This window comes from Pogoniulus pusillus, chromosome 13, assembly GCF_015220805.1.
Source record: "Pogoniulus pusillus isolate bPogPus1 chromosome 13, bPogPus1.pri, whole genome shotgun sequence".
NCBI lineage: Eukaryota > Metazoa > Chordata > Aves > Piciformes > Lybiidae > Pogoniulus > Pogoniulus pusillus.
In genome coordinates this window covers 15,532,386-15,558,354 of record NC_087276.1, presented here as the reverse complement: position 1 = coordinate 15,558,354, position 25,969 = coordinate 15,532,386, and the positions used below count along the sequence as shown (strand labels likewise).

The 25,969-nt window shown below is 50.4% G+C and overlaps 2 protein-coding genes across 6 annotated transcripts in view; one reads left to right on the top strand and one right to left on the bottom strand.

Moving 5' to 3' along the window:
• The window catches only part of SNRNP25 (small nuclear ribonucleoprotein U11/U12 subunit 25), a 147,944-nt gene that overhangs the window by 95,364 nt on the left and 26,611 nt on the right, over positions 1 to 25,969 (bottom strand). The gene's annotated exons all lie outside the window — the stretch shown is intronic.
• The window catches only part of RHBDF1 (rhomboid 5 homolog 1), a 38,951-nt gene continuing 23,239 nt past the window's right edge, over positions 10,258 to 25,969 (top strand). The window contains exon 1 of one of the 5 annotated variants that reach the window (XM_064153108.1): positions 10,258 to 10,845. In XM_064153108.1, coding sequence (XP_064009178.1) covers positions 10,505 to 10,845 — 341 coding nt within the window. In that variant the 5' untranslated portion in view covers positions 10,258 to 10,504. Of the gene's footprint in view, positions 10,846 to 11,091; positions 11,196 to 14,169; positions 14,185 to 25,969 lie in introns of those variants that run through there. The other 4 variants (XM_064153106.1, XM_064153105.1, XM_064153109.1 and 1 more) reach the window with 4 other exon arrangements.

The following is a 25,969-nucleotide window of genomic DNA, read 5'->3' as shown; positions in this document are numbered from 1 at the left end:
GAAGGTCCTGGGACACCTAATCATGACCTTCCAGTACCTGAAGAAGGAGGGAGAGAGACTGTTCCCAAAGTCTGCAGTGACAGTATGAGGGGTGATGGCTTCAAACTAGAGCAGAGCAGATTTAGATTGGATGTTAGGAACAAGTTCTGCACCATGAGGGTGGTGGAGCACTGGAACAGGTTACCCAGGGAGGTGTTTGAGTCCCCATCCCTGGATATATTCAAGGTGAGGTTTGACAGGGCTCTGGGCAACCTGATCTAACTGACTGCAGAGGTGGTTAGACTGGATGACCTTGGGAGGTGCCTTCCAACCCAGACAGTTCTATGATTCTATGATTCTGTGACACACATAACCCAGCGGGGTCCCTCCTGCTTGGCACACCAGCTTCTACTTGGGAAAGACCACAGTCCTCTGGGTCACACACCCCAACTGCACCGATACAATGGGAGCACTTTCCAGCAAGGCAGAGTGTCAATAATCTCATTTAAGAATGACATAGTTTATTTTCCATCTCTTCTGATACCATCTGGACCTCTGGGGAAATATTTGGAGCGTGCTGGTGAATTCCCAAGTGCACATCTGAAAAGCCTCCTTTTCCAAAGGCCAGAAAAACAACTGTTTGTGAGGGCTGATTTCATAGGCTGACCTCACTTGGAGCAGTGGCTCCTCAGTGGTTTGCTTACCAGGGTCATGCTTGTGTCAAAATTTGTGACAAAACTCAAGCTCTAGACAGAAAACACAACTGCCTTTCAATATGAAGATAGACTCTTTAGACTTCAACAACAAGACAGATAATTTTATTTGAGCCCTTGGTTACAGAAACTCTTTGTTTGAAGTTCTCCCAGAGCTGCATTAGCTCATTGCATCAAGCAACCAGCTTCAGTAGGCACCAAGGAAGCCTCTATGCTCAGGCCTATTTTGGGAGTCTGATCCCAATGGCTCTTTTGATCAAAAGTAGGTCAGATTTTACTCCTATTCCAGCTCAAACAGAAGATTTCCAGGAAATTAGAAGAAATTGTTGCTTCAATTTCATAGAATCATAGAATAATAGAATTCTAGAATCATAGAATGGTGTGGGTTGGAAGTGACCTCCAAAGGTTATCCAGTCCAACCCTCTGTGCAGTCAGCAGGAACATCCTTGGGTTGCCCAGAGCCCTGTCCAGTCTCTCACTGAATATCTTAAACACCTCTCTGAGCAGCCTGTTGCAGCAATCCAACAACTTCATGATGCAGAACTTGTTCCTAACATCCAATCTCAATCTGCTCTGCTCTATTCTGCAGCCATTGCCCTCATCCTGTCCTTGCAGGCCTTTGTAAACAGTTTTCATCCTTCCTGTAGGCCCTTTTCAGGTACTGAAAGGTCACTATTAGGTCCCCCTGGAGCCGTCTCTTCTCCAAGCTGAACAACTCCAGCTCCCTCAGCCTATCCTCATAGCAGAGGTGTTCCAATTTCTAGAAGCCTGCCAAAGACAAGCTCCTCTGTGCTCCCTCCTCTCGTATCTTCATCATGATCGATGACTCGGATCGTGAAGTTTTGTTTCCTATTCCTACCTGAGATTTCCTGTTTGGGCTCCTCCCAGATGCAGTGAGAAAGGTTCTCACAGAGATATTTATGGACATACAACTCTAACTTCTACATTGATAATTGCCCAGGCCCAGGTCCAAACATCCCTTCAGTTGAATCAGTGGTGGAAGAATGCAGCACACACGGTGGCAAACCAGCCTCATGTGCACCACTGCTCATTCACCCTGCTGGCACCTCTGGAGTGATGATATGCAACCAGATGATGTTAGGCTTTGTGATCACTGGTGTTGAGTCAGCAACACTACTGGATGCTGCCACCTCTCTGTCTTCCCTGGTCCCTGGTATGCCCAGCTCTGTGCTGGCAATCTCTTGTCCTTCCAATGCTTCTCCTAGAGATTAAAATCTTCAGTTTGGATCCCTCGGGGGGTTGCTGAGAATTTACATTGCCAAAGGCATTTTCTGTGGAAATGTCCATTTAGAAGCAGCAGCAGTCTCTGTGCACAGCACAGCCTCTGCATGAGCCAGAAGAGCAGTGCACAAGAGACTGGAGGCAAACCTCAGCTCAGTGCCCAGGCTGAAGGACTGGCTTATGTTGGAGATGTGTCTGGTCAAGGAGCTCTGCCCCAGTAGCCAGGAGTCCCTCCCATATGTCCCAGTCATGCTACCGTTCAAATGGCAGTGGGGCTGCTGCTGCAAAGGATGTGTGCAAACCTGGCACTTGGAGCATTACCCTGTGGATCTGCCAAGCAAGGTGTCAGGCCACCTTTGCTAAACAACTCCAGCTGCAGCTAGATCCAAACTGCAACTCGGTAAAGGCACCAAAATACTTGTCCTCTCCACAGCAACCACATGGAAAGGATGATGGTGGGGGTAGGCCCATTTCCAGAAAGGAGGGATCCACACTTTGCAGCACAGCAAGGCTGGAATGGCTCCCCTCTGCCAGGGCATGAGGCCTGGTGCAGGGCATGTTGGCACCAACACGTCTTAGCTCCCTGCCTGCATGCCTGTGCCCTTCATCTCTGGTGTCTGAGCCATCAAATCCTTCCACGTTCCTGCCACCATGGCTGCTGCAGTAAGGCAGTTTGCAGCCCACAGCCAGGCTCAGGTGTGAACACTGTTGTTCATCTACACAGCTGAAAGAGCAAATGCTCCAAGAACAGAAAAGGTTCCCTTGCTGCCAGGAAACCACATCTGAGCTCATTTACAGCTGACCTGCCACAAATGATGGTCTGTGCAGTCAACAGGCAGCTGTGGTGTTCAGAACATCAGCCTTGCTGATTAAATGGTTCCGGTTGAGGACAGTGAGCCTGCCAGTGTGCTGTGTGCAGCCATCAAAAAGCATGAGCCACTGGAACAGAATCCTGCTGTCTCCTACTGCCAGCTGGTTGGGAAAAGCCATGAGGGCCCAGCTTGCTCAGTTATACCATGTGAGCTGAAGTAATGGTGGCACTGTAGAAGAAATATGCCCAGAGCCATTAGCACAGGGACTCTTCCCTCCCCAGAAGTTGTGCATACTCTTGGGAAGGTTTTCTTCTATGAGGCAAGTCATTTTGCTGGAGACAGCATGGATGTGAGGATGTTCTGAGTCCTTCCTCAAGAGCTGAGCAGCATGCATGGCTGCAGGGACTGCAGGGCATCCAGACACTACCTGGACCTTTTTCAGCAAAAGGCCACATAGGAGGCTAGGAGGAGAAACCATAGTGCTGGCAGTCATGCCGAAGCCACAGATGGTGGAGAAACCACATAACCAAAGGCTGGCTTTGAGAAAATATCCTTATCACCTCCTCCTGCAAGCAGGAGCCACCACTGGGCTGCTTACAGCAGTTTTCCGTGAGCTTGCACAGACCCAGGGGTTTCTTCTCCTTGGTAAATCCCCACCAGGGACATCCTGCCTCCCCAGACTGCTTCCCAGCTGAAAAGCACCTGGGCAGTCCCATGCCCTGGTCTTTCCTGTGCTTCTCCAAAGCGTGATGGAGCTGAGAGCACACCAGGAAGGATCTGTGGGTGCCAGTATGAAGGTGGCATTGCGTTGAGCAGAGTTTGTCCATTTTGCCTGATTTCTCTGCTATAAATGAACATAGGAGCCGAAGGGCAGCTTTCTCTGCCTCCTCCTGTGTCTTCTTGTAGGTTTTTAGACAAGACATTGAGCCTCTTAATCCCAGGGAGGATAATCACTCCCATGTCTGTTGGCAAGGGTAGGAGCTGGCTGCCCTCAATGCTCAGTAGCTTGAGGCTGAGTGTTTGCTCCATTCCCTTGAAGAGAGCAGGAACTACTTCTAGGGAAAAGATCCTCATTACAGCTGGAACATGTCCTAGGGACCGGTGACCTTGAGAAAAGGCAAATTGGGTGATAAACCCAAAAGCAGAGGTGAAAAGGCCAGGCAGGTGATGGGGTCTTTGCCCAAGCCAAGCCCCACCAGTGCTGGTTGGGGTGCTGCCAGGCATGGGGCTGCCACAGGAGTGGGAACTCCCCACAGCAGCCTGTGCCCTGTAGGGGCTCGTGCCCGGGCTCCAGCCCTGCCACTCTGCAAACAGGAAGCTGGCAAGCAGCTGCTGAATAAGTCATTTTGGGGGGTTTGTACCAAACTGGCTTTCAACTCCTGAATGTGTAGGAAGGAAAAAGCTGTGAATGCGTCTTTGTGACCAAGTTTGGCACCAGCCACACTCTGCAAGCGGGACAAGAATGTGGCCATTTAGAGGGGAGTCAGATGCCCTTTAAGAAATGAAATTATCCCTTCCCTTTCCTGCAAGCAGGGGAGAATAGGAAGGAGACAGTGAGCAGCTCCTTTCTCTTGGTGGCACTGAGGGCTGCAATCCAAGCCACGGATGCTGGAGCATCGGAGGGACCCTGCTCCAGGGGAGATGCACAGCCTGGCGATGAGCCTGGCTGGTTGCTCCCTCTCCTGCTGCCTGCCTGCTCCAGGAGTAGTGAAGCTCCAGATCTGCCATTTCCTGGGTGGTTGTGTGTTCCCTGGGGCTCCAGTAAAACTTCTGCCTGTCCCCTCCACAAGGCTTGCAAGGGTTTTGGAAGCAAGCAGTTTGGAAAAGTTTGGCCTTTGCTCAGACCATTCCCCACCCAGTTTTGGAGCAATTGCTGTAGGTTCCATGGAGATGGACTCTGTCCAGGCACTGGTGGGGTTTGTCTTGGAAAGGTTTGGATATTTTGCATGGATCTTTCCTTTGTGGACAATGTGAAATCCAGGGACTTTGTAGCAATCTGGAATGAAGACACTCTGTTTTATCAAATCCTCCAGGGAAGTGGCCTTCTGCTTTCTCTTTTTTGGTTGAAGCTTTGACCACATTCACTGGGAGGTTGGTCTCATCCAGTGACAGAGGAAGCAGGTCTCTGGGGCAGGCAGCCTGCACTAGTCCAGGCTCTGAGAGGTCAGCTTGGCCACGCCTATACCCAAATGTTTTCCAAAGAGTGACTTAGGAGTTTTCTGAACGTCTTGCTTTGGGACCTCACAAATCCTAAAGCAGTAGGAAGCTCCAGATGATTTCGAAATGCTTCACGTGCCAGGAAAGAGGCAAAACAAGCAGGGCCCCTATTTGTCTGTTGGCCGTTGCTAGAGCCGATCACTCCGCTGGGATCATTTGCTCCAAGTGAGGACTTATTGCAAGAAATGCTTCTAATAAAATGTAATAAATACAGGGATCTTGGGTGGGAGTCAAGAGTAACAGTTGATTTCTTCTTGGATTTTATTCCTTTCTTCTCTTCCCCTGGCTTGGCTTCTTATGACAAGCATAAACAGAATATTGGTTAAAAACTTTGCTGGCAGCTTCCTCTTTCTACCATGTCCTGTAGAAGGTCTGGAAAGACAGAGACAGCTCCATCGGGTCAGCAGCAGCTCCTTTAGATCCTGAACTGAAAAGTCTCCACACCTTCTCCTTCTCTGGACACTTTCAAACCCCACCTGGATCTATTCCTGTTTGGACTACCCTAGGTGATCCTGCTTTTGGCGAGGGGTTTGGACTTGATGATCTCTGGAGGTCCCTTCCAGCCTCTAACATTCTGTGATTCTGTGTTTTTAAGGATGTTTGTAGGCTCACTGTTGGTGTGGTTTCATTAATCCTTCTGTTCCTATTTGCACAGCACCTGCTGACTGCATAGGGGGTTGGACTGGATGACCTTTGGAGGTTCCTTCCAACACAGACCATTCTCTGATTCTATGAATCTATCTTCAGTGTGGCTGAAGTCCACAGTGGGTTTGAGTCCCTTTCCATGGATGCTTTCCTTTCTGAACTGAACATCATTCATTATTGCCAATTTTGAATATTCTTCTTCAAGGCTTGTCCCCAGCAGCAGGTTAGAAGCCACCTGGGCTGGCCTGGAGGGATGCACTTATGGTGTGCAGGCTACCAAACCTGACTTGTCCATCTGCTGTTGTTTCTCACAGTGCTTTGGGAAGGTGCTGCTTTGGTATCTGTCAAGCTGATGTGGTGTGTTCCTACCTCTTGTGCACCTCTTCCTTCTCAATGTGAGTAACTCTTAGTACTGGAAACCAGTGTTAACAGCAGTGGCTGCTCAGCAGCCCTGGCAGGAGGCAAGCAAAGATCCCAGCCACCACCACAACATTTTACTATGGCCACAGAGTTCATAATCCTTGTGCCTAATCTGTCCTTTCAGCTGTCTGTTCCCCCTTAGCAGAAGTTAGACATGTAAAGGAAAGTCACTGTTCCAAACCTGGGCACCCAGGACTACAAATCACCTACCGAGGAGGTAATTTGCTTCGTCTGAATGCAGCCTTTTCTGTGCCTCTGTCCTGACAGCAAGGTTTGATCACAGGCTTGGCGACTGTGCTCTGTGACGGCTTTAGGAGAGTCCTCGTGTGCCTCTTGGAAAGAAATCTGCCTAGTTTTGAAATTCTGAAGCAATATTATTTCATCTCTTGCCAACAGTGGATTGAAAAATGATAAGAGTCTTTCAGGCTACATAACAGATATTTGGAGAGTTTCATCTTACTTCTCCCATGACATTTTTATTCCTTCCATATGAAGCATACATATATGTAGAGATGTGTGTGCTAAAAGGTCCATTTTTATGTTGAAATGAACTGGGGAGAAGGCAACTATTTTGCTAAGTGACATTTCCTAAGTATTTTGGAACTAAATAGCCTTCTGTACACAGGCTTTTCTTACTTTTGAGTTTGTTCAGTTCCCCCAATGGGATGATCAAAATGAAAATTGCCATTTTGATCCAAACAGATTTTCTGAGTGAAATGCAGTTGAAGAATAAATATTTCTGTAAGGGCTGGCCAGAAAATCCTACTTTCATGTTATTTCCACTCCTCCACCTCCTCCTGGCACTGCAAACACACACATTCCCGGTGGCTAGAGCTAGGAATGATCAATTGCAATTAATCTGAGCAGAAAATCAAGGAGTTGAGTTTTGATGTGACTTCCTTGTGCTCTGCTGGGCAGCAGCTCTGGTGGCCATAAGCAGCCTAGGGTGGTACCACCACCGTCCCAGATTGTCGGCATTTTGGCTCCTCCCTTGCCTCATCTCCTGGTTTTGGTCCCCAGCTCCTCATGGACTTGCGGAACGTGCCTGTTAAGTGAATTATCCATCCTGGTTTGGGCTGAATTAGCTGTGGATGAGGACAGTGAGGCTTGGTTTTATTTTTGGGCTTCAAGTGCTGGTTGAACACGCAGTCCCTGCTTGCGGGCAGCCCTGCAAGTCTGCTGCCAGCTCAGCCTGCAGCACATCCAGCACCCTGCAAGGTGAATGGAGTCACAGGGCTAAAGTCCACTCTGTGTCCCTGATTGCCGCTGTGTGATCCTGCATCGTAATGTCAGCTGCTGCCTGAGGGCGACAAAAGCTTCTAAAGACTTTCTGCCCAGTGTTGGGATTTTGAACTTCATGTAAATTGAGTGGATTATAGGGAAGTCAAGTGGCAACAGAGCTGCTTGATAGCAGAATCGTTTGAGTTGGTTTGGTTTTGTTTTTTTTTTTTTAAGCAAAAGGTATTTAATTTACACTCCAGAAAGTGTACGTCTTTCCTTTGCAGGTCAGCAGCACCATTCTCAGCTTGGCAATGATCTGGAGAGGAGGGATCTGTACTCCAAACATTTTGTGCCAACACTCCAGATCAATTAGCACCTATGAGGCATGGGGAAATGGTGCTGCTGGGTGCTCAGAGCATTTAGTACTGCTCTTGCTGGCATGAGGTTGGGGCAGAAAGTGGGAATGCCAGATGCATGTGCAGGAGCTGCAGGGCAGCAAGCAGGAAGAGGAGATGTTTTCTGTGGAAGCTCTGGTGAACAGATCCCACAGTACCAATCCCACTTCTGCTATCCACAGGGATTCTCCCTGTTTACAAGGCTGGAGATAACAAGCTGACCTACTGGTGGTACCCAGGAATCAGCGCTGATCCCCACTGAGGGGACACAGGTGATCTCCAGTCTGCCCTGGAGTGGCATTCCCCAAGGGAAATCCCCATCTTCTCACTCCTGGCAGTTCCCCTCTGAGTCATGGCCAGGCCTCCTGCATTTGAAACTCCATGGTGCTTTGCTTGGGTTTCTGTGATATTAATCCACCCCAGAAGAAATCCCAGGCCTTTCTGGACCTCTTCTCTGTTCTCTAGGACAGCTGCCAGAACTGTGCCACTGTGTCATGTCATCACAGAAGGCATTGCAAAGCCTGTATGCTTGCAGAAGGCAAGGGGAGCTCTGCTTTCCCCATGAAGGCTGCAGCCTGATGCTCTCCCCTGTGCTTGCTGGATACTGGGATGCTTTCTTGGCCTAAACCCTGAACGAAGCAGGCCAAAATCAAATAGACTGTCTAGATTACCAGCAATCCAGATAAAAATAGACCTCTGTGCTTGCAGTATGTCTCAGCTGTCCTCACATAACTGTCAAGCAATGCACGAAGGAAGTAGGAAGGCAATGGAAAAGTGACTGTACTGCTCCCTGGTGCCACATATCCAGCGGAGGCCATGAGCATGTGCCAACACCAGCCTTTGCCCATGTCTGTACAATCAGTGCACAGTGCAGCCCCATTTAGTACCTGATGCCACCGGATCAGTGCTCTGAGGATTGTGGCTCACCCACTTGGAAGGAGCAGTTGAAGAAGCTGCAGCAGTAAAAGCACTGTGCTGATGGATATCGATTTCATTGGGTCCTAACCATAGCTTGTGGCAAGCACACAGTTTCTAATGGCTTTCAAATAGAAGGAGGAAATTTCAGTTTCCAGCAGAGAAGAATGAAACAAATTTGTGTAATCCTATGTTCACATTGAACACAAGCACCAGAAGAGAGCTCTCCTTCAGCTCAGAAACCAGGTTACGAGCAGAAGTACTCACCATAATAACTCAAAACCAAGGCTGCTGAGTTGGGTGAACTGTTGTGGTCCAGGACTGGACTGGTGAGTCCTTAAGATCAAACTGCTGCTCTTTACCAGCTTGTGCTTGACAGCAGCAACAGTCAGAATTCAGCCTTAAGTCACCCTGCTCCATGTATTTTAGTCTGATAGGACTCAGTGCACCGAAAAAGAAACAGTCTGTGTGCTGATGAAAGCAAGAAGGGAATATTCTTGACCAGGAGGGTCAATATTGCCCAACTAAGTGCAGATGTCTGCAGATGGGTAGAAGAATCCCACCCCACAGTCCCAGAGGGCCTGGGCAGGGCCTTGCAGGATGGGGATAATAGTACCATGCACAAGAGTGTTAAACAGGAGTAAGGAAGCACCTTTCTGGTGATTTCAGTGACAGAGCTTTGTTTTGCAAAACACACGTATTGTTGGCAGGAGGCTAAGAGAGAGCAGGGGTGGGTCGGAGTCGTACTCTGGCTCCAGAGTGGTCCCTCCTGGGAGATGCTGGAGGGCCCCACAAGTTCATCTCCATTACATTACTGGACACTTCTTCCCTTGTTTATGTGGTAAAAACATCTGAAAATAATTTGTGCTGGTTAAGCTTTTCGGATGGTCAGTGTTCCGCCTGCAATTTGCTCTCTGCCTCAGCCAGGACTAGCTGAAGCTGCTCTGTGTTTGCTCATTAGCTAACAAGACACAATATAGTTATCAGGGCTCTCTCGGGGGGCTGCCTTCAGTGCGTGGCTGTGTTGCCGTGCGTGGGCGAGCGCAGGGGTGGGTGCGGTGCCGATGAGCTCACCCTTCGCAGGGAGCGCCGGCCCCTGCCACAGCAGCTCCTGTGCGGCCCAGCCGTTCTCCCGCCCCAGGTCAGCAGGGAGGATGCAGCAAGATAGCATGGAATATGGGCCCCATTCCTCTGTAACTAATGTAACGAGCATCTGCAGCTGTGGGTTGGGGACCTGCTCGAGAAGGATATGCATGCTGCAGGGTTTTGCTGGAGCTCTAGCAAAGCTTGTGAGCAATAGTGCGTGAGCAATACATGCTGACCGATGCTCGGGAGGGAGCTGATGGAGAAATCTTTGGCAACAATCCCAAGACAAAGGCTGAGCAGTCGAGATGGGAGGATGCCATCCAGAAGGGGAAAGTGGTTGAGCTAGGAGGAAAGAGCAAACTTTAGGAAGGGATGATGCTCTAAACACATGGCTGAAGGAGGAGTTGTGAAGAACTTGATGGAAAACACAGAAGTGAGAGTGAGGGGAATGGGGTAAAGAGAAGCTAAAACGCAGTGAGACGGTCCCGAAAGAGTGGGGAGCCTGAGAACCACTCAGCTACCGTTAGCCGGTGGACTCGGCAGTGACGGTTCCCCAAAGCTGGCAACGGGCCGGGCCTGGTCCAGCTGTTCCTGTGCCCCACGCCGAGCCTGCCAGCAGCGCTGGCCCTGGGGCACGGCACGCAGGGCTCTCTGAGCGCCCCCGGGCACGGCTGCTACAGAAGCTGGGCGCTCCGGGGCAGCGGAGTTTCCAGCAGCCGCGGCAGCACCCTGCGGCTAACGGCACCTGGCACTAAACAGTCACAGCACCAGGGCCGTGGTGGGCGCTGCGCGCCTGACAGCCGCTGCCCACCTCCGAGGCGGACCCCAAAAGCGCTGCGGGGAGGCAGGGGACTCCGGGATGAGGGTGCGGGGGCCGCGGGCGGGCCAGTGGCTTCCGCCCGGCGCGGCACATTCCTGCACCGTGAGTCAGGGCGGCGGCGCGGCGGGATGCGTCGTCCCGCTGCCCTCGGCTCTGGCAGCTCTCTGGCGGGATTCACGCCGCCGAGCACGGCTCCCTTCCCGTCACCCATTTGCATGCCGCAGCTGTGAATGGCGTGCCCGGCCGGCCGGCCCCTGGCACGGGGGAGGAGTCTCCGCGCCCTACCCGGGCCGAGCTCGGCGGCGCCGGTTCCTTAAACCTCACTGGGGGGTGGCCCGAACCGAGCGGCGCTTGGTCGCTGCGCTTCACCCGCCTTCACGGTGAGTGCGGGGCCTGGAGGTGGTGGTGGGGAATCGGGGAGGAACCAGTGGGGGGGACTGCCCCGGGACACGGCTCACACGTGAGTTGCGAGCCCTATCCCGTCCCGTCCCGGGGCCGGGCAGCCTCAGCCGCGGCTCGGCAGCCCCCTGCTGGCGGCCCGGCCGTGAGGGGCAGCCCCGCGCTCTGCCGAGGGTCGTTTGTGCCGGCGCCGGTCGCGCCGCCTCAGCCGGGTCGGGAGCGGCCCGCGGCGGAGCGCGGGGCAGGGCCGAAGCCCCGAGGTTGGCGGCCCCGACCCTTGTCAGCCCTCAGAAAATGGCTCCCCGCCGGGCACCGCCGCCCGCCCCGTGAGGTGAGGAGAGGCGAGGCGGGGGGTGGCTTTCGCTCGTGTGCCGGTGCCGCAGGTGGGAGCCCGGCCCTGTCAGTGACAGGCAGAAGTTGGACCTGTGCGATTTCGCGTCCCCGGGCTGCTGGTGGGTCTTTGGAGCTTGACGAGCCGGTGCTTTCGGCTGTAGGTGTGTGTGCACGGCTCGTTTCAGCTGCACCCAGTCCACGCTGGAGCAGAAAGGCCCCTCAACTTCCATCTCCTGCCAGGCGTTCCCACCCACCCCTCCCCTGATGCTGGCACCGGTGTTTTGGCAGCCGCTTATGGACGGATCTGGTGGAAAACATAACACTTTGTACGTGGAGAGGTTGCCTTTCCTCTGCACCGAGTCCCTCAAGTGACTTTTCACTCTGAAGCGGAGGATCAGAGCAGCCCAAGAGCTCTTGCAGGATTGCACCCTTGGTGCTGAGTCCTCTTGAACTCTTCGGAGAGTGACCTGACCTCCCCCTGCTTGCCCTGCTGTGCCGCTTGTGCTCCTTTTGCCTGGTACTTTTCTCTCGTGCAGCTCAGGAGAGGTGAGTGGCAGCACGAATGGGTTTTGCCTGGTGCTTGCCCTTGTGCGTGCCTTGGTTCCGGATGCTGATTCTCTTGCAGGTTGGCTTTGCGGTGGGATGCAGAGTGTTGGTCAGCGATGTCTCCAGGCTGGGTCTTGGAGTGAGCAGGAAGTTGTTTCCTTTCTTCCTGTTTTTGTCCCTTTGGCTGCAGATTTCCTCTGGGAAGACAAAGCTCTGCATTCTGCAGTAAAGGAAAAAATAGTCACACGTAATGGGAAGGGTCAGGGCAGCGAAGCTGAAGGTGCTGCTGAATGAAGCTTGGGATGAGGAAGGAGTGCAGGCTGGCAGCTGCAGTAACGCTGGTGCAGCTGCAAAGTCGCTGCCTTTGTGCTGTGACCACAGGGGTGAAAAAGGCCCACGTGGGACAAACTAGGGAGCAGACACCTTTGGAAGGAGAACTGCATTCCAGTCCTGTGCATGGAGTGGATACATTGCTCTCCAGCATTTGTCTCTTGGTTGGTCCAGGGTTTGCAAGAGGAGGAGATAATTTCTGTTGATCAGTTGGATCCATTGATACAGTTGGAAGAAAGAGGTGAACTTTGAGATGTGTCCTTTCTTCAGGGTTTGGTTGCTGAAAGGCCTTGTGTACCTGAAAGCTTTCCTGCTCCCCACCCCTGACCCCTCCTTTTTCTTTTTAACCCTCTTGCTCTAATCTATCCTCCTCCCCTCCTGCTGCGTCCCTCTTGTGTCCTTAGATCCTTGTGGATATGCAGGGCAGCCCAGGTCTCTACTGCCTATGTGTGGGCAGTTGAGGACCCTACGCTGTTCCTAAGCTGGGATCCTGCCAGCCTCCCAAGAGGGGCAGTGGGTCTGTAATGGGGGAAGGAGCTCTGTTGTGGTCTGTGTGCCCATTGATGCTGAGCCCACCTGCAAGGCAGCAGCTCTCATGTGTGATCATGTGTCAGCGATGTGCTTGCTTCTCTGTGTTCCCATGAAAGGAGCTAATGCTCCACGGTGTAAAAGCAACTCCCACAAAACTAGTTTTGCTCTGGGACTTCCCATGACAGCCTCTTTTTTTTTTTTTTTTTTTTTTTTAAGCAATACACTTGCAAGGGCTCAGCCTACAAACTGGCTTTTCAGGTTCTGGGGAAAACCATGGGCTGGCCCTGGTCTCAGGAATGCCTTGCTCAGTGCTGGGTAGGCTTCAGCCAGGCTGATGAGCGTCAAATGTGGCGAGCACTGCTCACGAGAGCAGAGCAGGCTCCTCTTCTCTGGCAAGCTCGTCCTTCTAGTGGCTTGGTGCTGAGGGCTCATGGCCCTGACGTGTCACCTCAGGCCAGAGTTAACATCCCTTGGAGAAGGCTGATGCCTTGTCACTGGACTTGGCAGATGGCTCCTTTTGCTTTTGTGGTGGGGAGTGCAAGGAGGCTGCAGCTGAGCGAGGTTGCCAGGCAGGAATAGAAATTCCTTTTGGGGTCATCAGCCCTGTTCCTCTGGAATCCAGAACCAGAGAGTAGCCAGCAAGTCCCAGCATGTCCCATGAGAGAGGCAGGGTCTGCTGAGTGTGGCATGATAGGACAGTTTATCCTGGGCACAGAGCCCACATGCTCAGACGGCATTGGTAAAGGTTTGCTTTCATTCTGCACGTTGGATCTCTCTGCAGTGCAAATGTAACCTGATTTGTGCCGGAGGCCTGACTGAGGTGGGCAGTGAGACCAGGACTCCCAGGTTGGCTTCCATTCAATGCATACAGGGGAAAGGTTGGCAGAGCCTTTCTTTCCTCATCTCATGTACTGCTGGGGATGCTGCCTGCAGAGTGGGTCTGACTAAGCTTGAAGATCCTGACATTTCTCTATCTGTATCTTAGCTTTTGTCCAGTAGAAAAGTCTTTGATAGAATTCTTCTCGTGGCTGTTGCCTTTTTTCCTTAGTTATCTCTGAAGGCTTTGGGGTCTCGTGGAAACCAGAGGCTCCAGCATTAGTTGTGACCCAGTGTGACACTTCTCATAGTTGCTGTTCCTGCAGCCATCCCCCCTGCCACTGGTCTGTGACCCATTTCAATAGAAACACTTCAGACTCAAGGATGGGTTCCTTCCTCAAGATTTTCCCTGAGCTCAGATGTGGATTATTTTCTTTTCCTTTCTGCTGAAGAGGTGCTGGACTCTGTGTCTGACTTCATCTAGTTTGAATGCAAGGGACATAAAACGTGCAGATCTCACACTGCTGTTAGGTTACCTCTCCATTGCTGGACATGGACCTGCTGCAGTTTGAAAGTAATCCACAGAAGGTCTATGTTGCATCCTCTCTGCTGAGAGTGTGACAATGTCTCAGTGTGCTGGAAACTGAATTTACTGAGATTTGTGTCTGGGTCACGGGCAAAATGTCACAGTGCTGCTGGAAAGCAGACTGAAGGTGGATTCATTCTTCAGAGAAGGGGAAGCCCTGCTGTCCAGGATCATGCAGGTGATTGTCTCCCTGAGTGGTGGAGGTTTTTGTGTTGCTTTGTGGTTGTTTGTTTTGTTTTGGGGTTTTCATTTTGGTCTTTCTGTTTGCTTGGTTGATTTTTACCTTGTGGGGAGCTAGCAGATTAAGCAATTTAACTAAAAGAACATTAGGACCTATTGCTTACTTCAGTGGTGTGCTGTGACTCCTCTCTGAGGTCAGCACCCACCATGCAAGCAATAGAAAAAATATTTGGTAGGGACAATCCTACCCTGCAGCTATTACTCCTAGGAGATTAAAGAGACAACGGGGAAAGATTAAGGAGACAACAGGGAAAATGCACCCTTGGAAGGAAATGGCTCTCCGAGACAGCATTTCTCATGGTCATGCTGGCAGCTTTGTCTCTGTGTCATTGAAGAACCTCAAGCAGATTTGGTGTGTGATGTCTGCTCTTGCCATCCAGACCTGCTTGCATGGCGCTGTAGAGACCCTCACTCCAGCATGGTGCACAGGGCTTGGATGCCAACCTCTCAGTTTTTCATAGCCATTGGGAAGGCTATGCCTTTGGGCTGCATTATGCCATTGGGAAGCTCTAGGGACAGTCCTTGGGAGAGCAGGGATTCTAGCAGGGAGCAGTGAAGAGTGCCTGTGCTGAGACTGCCTGTTGTCTAGCTTAGTTAACTTCAAGGGTTACTGATTGCTTGCTCGCTTTGTTGGTCCTTCTCATCTAGCTGCTGTCCAGGACTGGTTGAACTCCACCTAAGATCACATCTCTCATACTTGTTTCAGGCCATGCTGATGCAGAGCTGAAGAGGTGGGAATTTTTAGTGTGTGTTGGGATGATGGTACAACAAGCAAATTAGTAGCTGAGTTTTTGAATAAATCATCCAAAGTACAGTCATATCCTTTTAGAGCATCGAGCAATGGCTCTTTGCTGCCTGGGGAGGGTGGAGAGCTTCTCCTTCATGTTAATCTTAACTGAAATCTAAAGCTGTAGAGCATGAGTTTCATTGCTTGTGCACTTTGTATGCCTCAGAGACAGCAAACAGCAGAGCGATAGGGTGAAACTTCCTCTGGGTGCCCTCTTCAGCTGTCTAGATAAACCATTTATTTCAAATGCAATTAAAACTACTTTTCCATGTACCATAGAAACGTTCCTGCTATTGCCATGTAGGCCTGAGCAGCAGATTCTGTCTCAAATTTTAGGGCCTTTAGCAACAGACAGACCTTGCCTTAGCAATCAGAGCATCTCTAAAATGCAGTGGTTATTAAAGGAAATGTAATTTCTTCTGGGTGAGCTAAGAAGTATCATTGCAAAATACTTCCCTGGCACAGTACAGCCTTCCCAGGGGGAGAAGAGATATGGAAACATGCCCGAGCTTGCCTTTTCTGGAAAGCCTACCTTTGCCTCCTCCTCCCCTTCCTGTTTCCCCTTCGCTCAGAGACAGCCCCGGGGCTCGGCTGGTCAGTAGCAATCCCTGCTTTGAAAGTTGGTGTGGGTTGTTTTTTTTTTTTTCTTAGGAAAGGAACAATCTAGATGAGGTCATCCTGAAGTTGTGCAGGACATTGATTTTACTGCTCTGCAGGTCGAGCACTTACTTGGCTTTACTTGGAGGGAGTTACAGCAGCTTGGATTTTAATATTTTGAGGGTAGATGAATACAGCTTCTGGATCTGAGGAGCTGCTGCCTTGTAGCAGTCAGCACACAGAGAGTACCTTTCTCTGCCACTTGAATTCAAAGCTCAGTGCTTTAAAGTGAACTGTAGAAGACACCAGGCTGTGAGTCTTGCTGCCAAAAGTGGGAGCATACCTTCCTTTGCCTGCCCTGGGAGGACAGTGAGAGAGAATCGTTCACTCATGTCTGTCCTAGGAGCATGGTTCTCCTAGGCTTGCAAAGTTTTCTGCTAGAACTTCTTTAGGCTTGTGGTTCTTTCTGTTTGGGTTATAAATGAGGTGGAGCATTGTGCACACAGGAGCGTACATGTGCACACACACTTCCAGAGTGAGAGCAGCTCTTCCTGCAACTGCTTCCCAATGAGAGCAGGGGGTGGTGTGTGGCTGGGTGGTGAGCACTAACAGGAACAGAAATTGGGCAGTGACTGCCGCATCCCTGCCTGGATCAGTGAACACTTAGGAGGAGCAGCTCCAGCCAAACCAGCTCTGCTTTAAGTCCTTGGCTGTTGAGTCACGTTGTTGAGGGATCTCCACTGTTGTGAGTGTTGCTGGGGGATGTGGGTGCAGGATGCACCTGTCCAGGTGAAGAAAGCAGGTGTGTAACAGTAAGCAAGGCTGCTCTGACTTTGAAAGGAGTGTGCAAGGAAAGCTGTCCTGAACACCTCAGATGCTGCAGCTTCCATCCTTCCTGAATGAAGAATCTGTCTTCTGGTGGCTCCAGCAGTTATTGTTATTTCCTCTGGTGATTTTTTTTTTTTTTTTTAGGTTGCTATTCAGTGTGGTTTTATGTAACTTTCCATAGGAAATGTTGTCATTTGTGGCAGGTTTGATCTCCTTTGCCAGTGCAGTGTTTTTATTTAGCACAACAATCCCCGATTCTTAGCTGCTTTTAGTACCCAGAGCCTTTGCCATAGAGGTTGGGTGGCTTTTGGTCTACCATAATTTTCAGTTTGGGGTATTGTGAGCTTTTTTAAGGGGAGGATGCTAGTTTGGGCAGTGGTTTTTCCTTCAGTTTATTGATGTTTTCTGTTCTAAATGAATAAATTCCCAAGAAGCATTTTTTTACCAAGGAAATTGCTCTTGAGCTGGGTGCAGTGGCAGCACTGCAAATTCCAAATGCATCCAGACCAATATTTAGTGCTCTCCTGTGCTGTGTTCCCAGCTTTCCTCACGTCCCGCACCCTTATGGTACTTGTGATGACTGTGAAAGCTGGTAGGAAAAAAACCAACCAACTACAAATGGAGACTTTCCCTGAAAAATGAAATTTGGGTTTGTGTTTTGTTGGGTTTGTCTTTTGTTTTCTAATGAGGGGTCATGGCTGCACTGAAGCATTTTTGGGTGGATAATTGGGACAATGACTGTGTCCATGGGACGTGTGGATCAGCCAGTGCTTCACAGTGCTTCTATTCTACTCGGAGTGAAAATAAACCCAGAGCTGGGTCTTCTGGAGCCCCACTGAATTGTGGCTGTGAGTTAAACGTGGACTAAAATAGTTTCTGTGATCACTCTTTCCTGCTTCTTTGTTCATGAGGAGCTGGAGAACGTGCAGACCCAGGCGGAGCACTGAGACAACTGTGCTTGGAGGCTGCTGGGTGTCTCACAGAGAAGGGCTCTGCCAGCACAGCCCAGCACTGCCAACCCTGCAGGCAGTTGTGGTTACCTTTGAATGGGTGCAAGAACAGGGCTGGTGTAGATGATCCTTCCTCTGGATGCACTTGCAGTGCTGGCAGTCAGTTGTTTCCAGGTAGAACTGTGAATGTCTGTGGTGTTAATAGATTATGCTTATCCTGCACTCTGGCTGTGGCACTGGACCAGCAGCAGTATCCTGGCTTCCTGCATGGACATGCAGAGATGCATCAGCTGTCTGGTAGGGTCATGCATCTCTAGGTGCAAAGTAGCTCCTTTATGAGGACCAGGCAGTGCTGACTCTTCTGCCTTCCCTAAGGAAAGGGAGTGCTGGTCAGTGCTGGCTACTCACCTCTCTGTGCTTGGCATCCTGTTACTGGAGCTGTTAGCAGACAGCATCACCAGTCCATGCCTGGGTGGAACCCAGGAGTGATGTGGCCATGGCTGTTGGCACTGTGACTATTACATGTGGTACCACCAGTGCTGTCTCTGCAGAGCTGCAGGGTGTGCTCATGGGGAAATGGACAGAATGAAAGATGTCAAAGTACTCCAGAAGGTTTTCATCTGCTCCCCCTTCATTGTTTTTGCTTTGTGCTCACTGTTCCATTGCTGATGTCTAGGTAGGTTGTAGGTGGCTTGGTATTGGGTTTACTTTAGAAGGTGGAGTTGGATGCCAATGTATAGAAGGAGAACAAAGCTGATGAAGGGTCTGGAGAACAGGTCTGGTGAGGAGCAGCTGATGGAACTGGGGTTGTTCAGCCTGAAGAAGAGGAGCCTGAGGGGAGACCTCATAGCTCTTTAGAGCTGCCTGAAAGGAGGCTGCAGCCAGATGGGGATCAGTCTCTTCTCCTTAGTAACAAGTGATGGGACAGGAGGAAATGGCTTTAAGTTGCACTAGACGAGGTTTAGGTTGGGCATTAGAAGAATTTTCTTCACTGAAAGAGTTCTCAACGACTAGAACAGGCTTCCCAGAGAGATGGTTGAGTTCCCATGCTTGGAGTTGTTTCAGAGATGCAGAGATGTGGTGCTGAAGGATGTGGCTTAGCACTGGACTTGGTAGAGTTGGAGAATAGTTGGACTTGATGATCTTAAAGGGCTTTTCCAACCCAAATGATTCTGATTGCTCATTGCCTGGGCCCTTCAAGGGCTCTGGGCCATAGGCTGGTGCTGTGAACCTGTTTTTCTCATGTCAGCCACACCTGCTTAGGAGATGGAAGAGGCAGCCCCTCTGCCTAGTTTGCTCTGCTTGGCTTCCTTCCACCTACTTGCTTTGTGCAAGCCACAGATGAGCAGGACAAACTCATCCCTTGGGAATGCTTCTGTGGGACCTGCTTGGCCATCAGCTCTGGAGAAATCTGTGGATGACTTGGATGTTTTCCCACCTAACAACCCCACCAAAAATTCACTCTGCCTCTGGTGATACAGCAGTATTTTATTCCTGCTGCACTGAGAGCGCTTCTCAGAAGAGAAGCCTCACGAGATACAGAACCCATCACCTCCTTGTGCTAATTGTCAGCTTCCCACAGTGCCACAAGTGAGTTTTTGGCTCTGTCTTTTCACAATCACTTCAAACCTTGCTGCCTTGAGAAGCAGTCCAGTCGTCTGGATCCAGCTGCTCCATTTGTCCCTGATTCTTCCCTGTTCCTTCTACTGGCACAAGTGTTTGTTGAGCAACCTGGTGACTTGGGTCAGGGAAGGAGCTTGGGCTGGAACATCCATTTTCTTTGCTGAGCTAATGTGGATTGGTCCCCAATGTGGGTCAGCCAGCAGCTGCAGGGATGCTTGTGCCAGCATGATCAACACAGAAGGCTGGGGGCACTGCTGCTGCTTTTGGCTTCCAACTCTTTTAAGTGGCCAAGGCATCTTCATAGCTTGAATTTTGAGCATTGGCTTCTGTGTTCTTGTTACTGTTATTCCTCTTTTCTGCTTCTCTAAAAGGACTTCAAAGATCAGAGTCTGTTGCCTGTATGAGTATTTGCAGGTTATCTTTTAACCTGCATTTGGAGAAGATCAACTACACATCTGGGGACTAACAGAAATCAAAAACATTTTTGGAGCTCCCTGTTTTTCCTCTCTTCTATATGAAAGCACTAGACCTGGATGCCCTTCAGGTCCCATGTGAAGCTGCTTTGAAAGCTTTGGATGCTTGTGTTCCACTGAGAGCTCGTTTATGGTTCATTTCTGCCGTGACTTGCATCTTTTTCTGAAAATCAAGCAAATGAGTTGCTCAAAGGGACATCAGATCTGCTTTCCTGATCATGGGATTGACTTGCATGCATTCACACTCCCGTGGGACATGTTTTATTGCTCATATTTAAAGCCCTCTGGTATATAGCTGAACTTTCTCCAAGTTCAGTGGGTACCAGCTGAAGCTTTACACTCTCAGTGTGCCTCTTGCATACCAGTATCATTCTACAAGGCCGTGCATGAAATCCAAACCCTTGGGGTTTCTCTGATGTAGCTTCCCATTTCCTGTCTAGGGTCTGCCAGACTTCTTCCAAGCCAGGAAGTTTCCACTGGTATTTATCAGCTAGTTAAGCTGAGTGGCTGATGGTGAGGTTCCCTCAGCACTGCCTTGGTTACTTGAGTAGCCTCAGAAGTCAGAATTGCCTCCCAAAGCGTGCAGCCTGCCTTGGTGAGTTTCTGCTGGCAGGGCTCTGTGCTGGTGCTTGTGTGCTGCTTCTCCATCTTTGACTTGCGTGCTGGTTTTATGGCCACCTGCTTGAGGAAGTAGCTCTGCTTCTAGCTCTTTCGAGAGCTGTGGTTGAAAGGAAAACTCTGAGGAAGAAGATTTATGCTTTGCCATTCGCTTTCTACAAGGTGAAGGTCTCTGTTCTGTCAGAACCCATGCAAAGGCTTTCATTACTCCAGATCTGTTTCTACCATGTTTTGTTCTATATGGAAGTTTAAAGACAATGTGGGTAGGGACAGGGCTTTCTGATGTGCCTTGCTGGCCTGCAGGAAAGCTCTGTCAGTTCAGAGGAGGTTGGCTGTTCCCCAGAGCAGAGTGTAGGGGCTCAGTGTGCTGCATGTGTGTTGGTGGGAGCAGTTTCTACCCTGAGCACTGAACTGCTGGGCTGGGGATGCAGAAGCATGGTTTCACGTGGACAGGGGACAAAGGCTGGGGCTGTGGTTTGCTGTTCCAGCTAAGCTGCTATCATGCTGAGCTAGCACTGAACAGGCTGGTCCTACCCTTCCTCTCTGTCAGGTTGCACAGAGCTTATCTGGAGACTCTTCAGGATGCCAGATCAACAGGAAATAATGTACCAGGGTTAGTTTTGTGCTGGTAAAACACCTCGAAGTGGCTCATCAGAGTAAGGTGAGACTACTCTTTGGGCATCAGCTAGGTGCCAACTTGGCTTGCTCACAACCTGAAGACAGGGCAGAGCTGGTGCAGGCTGTTGTATTAGTGAGGGCAGTGGGTAGTGTGTGGGAATGGCAGTCCTGCCAGCTGCCTGCTGTGCAGGGCTAAAAGGGCAGTGTGTCTGCTTAGCGTCATGACTGCCAGTCCTGTGCTCAGCAGTGCCTAGACTGCTGAGGTCCCAGCTCCTGCTTGGCAGCCTGTGGGTCTGCAAAGCTTTGTGGCATCTCCTCGGAGTTCAGCAGTGAGGGCTGGGGAAAGCAGGGGAGAGCCCTGCACAGGGCTGCTGCCAGGGCAGTGTTGATGGCCTTGTTTTGTTTCTGAGGTGGTGTCTTTGGTCAAGACATGGTGATGGTTTCAGTTAGAACCTGGGTGTTGCTGTGTCCTTGAGCTTTCCCAAGAATGCAGGGGCCTAGGCCTGTGGCACCTTCCCTGTGCCTGCCTGCCCTCAGCCCCTCCATCTGTCTTGTTTTAAAGGTCTGGCTTGCTCTTGGTATTTGAGATATTATTTGAAACTTGTTGGGTCTGATCCATGCTAGATGGTTTCACTGGCAGCCACCAGGCTGAAACCCCACTACTCCTCTTCTCCTTGGACTTCCTGTCTTTTTCCTGTTGGGCCAGCAGAAATCCTCCTGGAGAGAGGCACAGACAGCAGCTTGCTGTCTACCCTGGTGCTCTCTGTATGGAGAACACCTTTTGCTGTCTCCTCCACAAGGATGCCTCAATCAGAATAGCTGCGTGGACAGAACCTCTCAGGTACTTGCTCTGCTGCAGCGTGGAGGAGGAGAGCTGGAGGCTGTCCATGGGATGTGGTGATCTGATTGCAGCCAAATAACCCCAGCGTTTGTTAGCTCCTGGGGGTGTCTGGGAACACCCACACACTGTATCACACACACAGTATCACACACAGTATCATCAGGGTTGGAAGAGACCTCACAGATCATCAAGTCCAACCCTTTACCACAGAGCTCAAGGCTAGACCATGGCACCAAGTGCCACGTCCAATCCTGCCTTGAACAGCCCCAGGGACGGCGATTCCACCACCTCCCCGGGCAGCCCATTCCAGTGTCCAATGACTCTCTCAGTGAAGAACTTTCTCCTCACCTCAAGCCTAAATCTCCCCTGGCACAGCCTGAGGCTGTGTCCTCTCGTTCTGGTGCTGGCCACCTGAGAGAAGAGAGCAACCTCCTCCTGGCCACAACCACCCCTCAGGTAGTTGTAGACAGCAATAAAGTCACCCCTGAGCCTCCTCTTCTCCAGGCTAAACAATCCCAGCTCCCTCAGCCTCTCCTCATAGGGCTTGTGCAGCGTTGTTGGTAGCTGCAGATGCTGTGTGTCTCTGTGATAGGGTTGAATGAAGTTGGGAGTTTGTTTCTTGGTTTTAATTTCATTTTAAATGGGGATGCAGGTAAAATGGGAAGTTTGGAGGAAAAGGCTCATCTCAGGACTAGCTTTGGTTGTCTGAGTGGAAGGCTACTCTGTCTTTGAATGACTGTGCAAATCTCTAAAAGTGTTTGAGATGCCTGTCAGTTTCAGGAGCACGCTCAGACTTCAGGAAGCTTTTCCTTCTCTGTTTGGGTCAGTGGATTTCACTAAGCAGCTTTTCTTGATCATGTGCCAACTTTGGAATTTAATGTGCTCTTAGCCTGACCCACAGCAGTGGATTTAGCTTTCCTTCTGCTACTGTGACCTTGCTTTGGCAGGGAGCTTTTGAAGATGACTTTCCCAGAGCATCTGCAACTTACAGGTTTTTAATTGTTTGTTTGTTTTGGTTGAAATGGACTTTATTACTCTTGTGCTGCTACCAGGGTTGTAGGTGCAGATGAGCAGTAGATTTGCAAATGCCAGGCAGTCAGCCCATGTGCTGGAGAAGAGTTTGTGCTGCTGGATTCCTCAGCTTTATTTTGCCGAGGAAACAGCTTCAGAGATGAATGAGCAGTGCAAGTGGTGGCACCTGGACTGGAACTGCACCATTCCATCTCTTCCCAAACACTTCAGACTGTCTTGTTACCCCTGTCTCCATTGGCTCTATGTGGTTTTGGTAACAGTGAAAAATCCCCTCTTGATATCACTTGCTGTCCTGATGGTATACAAAACCTGAGCTTCAAGCTCCAGTGACAGTTCATTTGCAGATTTCCACCTACCTAGGGTGAAGGTATGTAGCTGATATCTAGATTGGTGGAGCATTTTCTGGACTTTGGCAGATGCTACAAATCACAAACAGCACTGGAACAGCTCCTGTCCAAGAACTGAACAGCTGACTGTGTATCCTGCAGTGTTTGTGGGAGGAGAGCATGGTAGGAAGGGCATGGAAGAGATCTGTAGAATCAGGACTAGCATGGAGAGAGGATAGGATAAAGCTATTGACTCTGGGGCATGGAGTAAACTCAGGGAATGGCAGCTTTAGAGACTAACTGCAGAAAGTGGCTTGTCACACAGCTTGTGTTTCACCCCTGGAGTTGGTTGTCGTGTGCATTTATGAATGCTAAAAGTTTGCTTGGATTGAAAAACAAGTTGGATAAATTCTGAAAGAAAATCCATTGGATGGCAAAGGAGATGGATACAGAACCTGTAAATGCAAAGAGATCTCTGGCACAAGCAGCCTGTGAGTTATTCATAGCACATGCCATGACTGTCCCAGGAGATAAGGCTGTTCTATGCTCTGTCCCCAGTGCCAGGCAGCCTCTGCTGGACAGGAGATACTGGCTTTAGATGGACACTTAGCTTGACCTTGCGTGGCTGTGCTCTGGGTGTTCCTATCCTGCTGCTCTCCTGACCTCTTGCAGGCACTTGTTAGGACAGGACTGAGAAGTTGGACTTGAGAGTATGGGACTATTCAGATGAAATGTGTGCCAATATATTGGATCAAACCCCATTGGCCCCATCACATATGTGGCCACTGTGTCCTGAGCCCCCAAAAGCAGTCAGGGGGTTAAGTGTGAAACTCGGCAGGTGCTTCTAGTGCAGTTGTGAGACAGGAGTGACTGTAGCACTTTGAGGGAGGACCAGGTGTAATAAAGCCTTGCAAGGACCATTCTCATCCATCCGTCTGTCCCTCTATGTACAGCTGGTGGATATATCTCAATATGCAGCTGTATCCAGCCTCACCCGTTAGCTCCTGGAGTCCTGCCTCTCATATCCATACACCTGGGTCAGAGGCAGTTAACTGCCCTGTGCTGTGGCTCTGTCTTGGGAGTGTGCAGAAAATCAGGCCCTGCTAGGGCAGGGGCTATAAGTTTCCTCTCCTGTGTTTGTGAGGTTTCTCCTTGGCCAGTCCAGACACACAAATGCAATTGGGAATGCTGAATGGCTCTGCCTTTGCTGCACTGTTCTGTTGGGAAATTAACATCTTAGTGAGTAAAGAAGGTCAAACTGGTAGAAGGAATTGCTTCTCAGTTAAGCTGTCTGTAAGCACCCTTGAAACTCACCTGGTTTTAAATCGTGAGTGCACTGCCATAAGTATTGTACCTGCATTTAAAGGACTTTAACTGCTGAAGCCAGGAGAAAGCAATCTGATGCTCAGTCAACGATGTGAGTTTCATCTTCTTCTTGCATGAAGTACAAAGCTGAGTCAGCTTTGGGGGTAATCATAAGGCCACAGGCTTGACCCCACGTGTGTGCGTGCACTGTGCTCTTGGCACATGATGCGTGTGCATGCTGCTGGGTCTCCCCCTGCACTGGTCTGCAAGGGTCGCAGTGAAGCCAGTGTAGTGGCTGTGTGGACATGCCTTAGAAAGGGAACTAAGAGTTGATTTCATTGGGAGGTCTTCCAATGAGCACAGAGTTGCTGTAGCAGCTTTTGGGCAATACAGGAGTGATTCACTCACTGCCTTCCTCCTTGGCAGTGCTGATGAAGCTGCAAGTCTTACATGTTTGTGTGCTTTACACCTGCTGACAAAGGCAGCTCTCTAGGTGGATGGAAGGAAGTTGTGAGAGATCCTGGAAAAAGAGGAGCTGCTCTTTCAGAGGTTCTGAATTTACCTTTGCAGGCACAGGAAGGAGGCTCTTCAGTTGTGTCATGAGGGGTATGTGTGAAATAGGTTCTCTTTGGTCGTGCCAGAGTGGTAGCTCTGTCCTTCTTGGCTGTTCTCTGATTAGAACATCTCAGGAAGACCTGGTCTTCATGATCCTCATGGGTGGATGCTGGAGCTCTTTGCATTGCACCAAGGGAGTTTTTCAGGCTCGAAGACAGGTCGGCCTGTGTTGTGCACAAGACTGGAAGCTGTCTAGTGGCAGGTTTGCCCTTACCAAGAGCAGGCGGCAGCTCCTCTCCGTCTCTCGTCTCTCACTATTCTCATCTTGTGGGAAGTCAGAACAGATGCATTTAGTCAGCCCTGAGGCTAGGGGTGGAGAGAAGGGAGGAATCGTGTCCCTCTACGGTCTGTGCACGCAGGACCGTGTGCCTGTACGCAGGGCATGTCTGTGCAGGCTGCATCATGAATTCCCAGACTTTTGGGGGCCTGTGGTATTTGCTGAAACCCAACCTTCATCCACCTACAGCTGAGTCCTCCCTTTCTGTCGTTCCGGCTCAGCTGAGCGCTGCACTGCTGGCAGCCAGCCCAGCTTGTGTGACTGAGCTGGCAGCTGGTCTTCAGCTCCTTTTAGATGAGATTCTCTTCTCCTAACCCAATCCAGATCATCCCCCGCTCCCCTTTGTTGACCTATTTCCCCCCTGCCACTCTAAATGGTGAGCTTCACTGTTCACACAGCTCCCTTTCTGGAGCAGCTGCTGTGAACTGTGGAAACAGGGTGGGAATGCTGGGACAGGCAGCTCATGTTCCAGGGACCCAGTGCTTGGTTTGGGTTGAGAGGGACCATCCAGGCTGTCTGGCTCACCCACTTGGCAAGGCAGGAATCATTCAGGCTGCGCAAGGCCTCCTTTAGTTGAGTGCCAAATGTCTCCAAGGATGGAGATCCCTCTGCCTCTGGTCCTGCTCTAGGGCCTGTCCACTCTCAATGAAGCGTCCTTGCATATTAAACTTGTTGTGCATTTAAAATAAATGGACACTTGACACTGTAACCACTGAGTTTAATCCAAACAGAGCTTTTCTACTTCTTTATGATAACCTCCCAGCATTTGAAGAGGGCTGCTGGAGAGCTAGAGAGGGACTCTGGACAAAGGCACGGAGTGACAGCACAAAGGA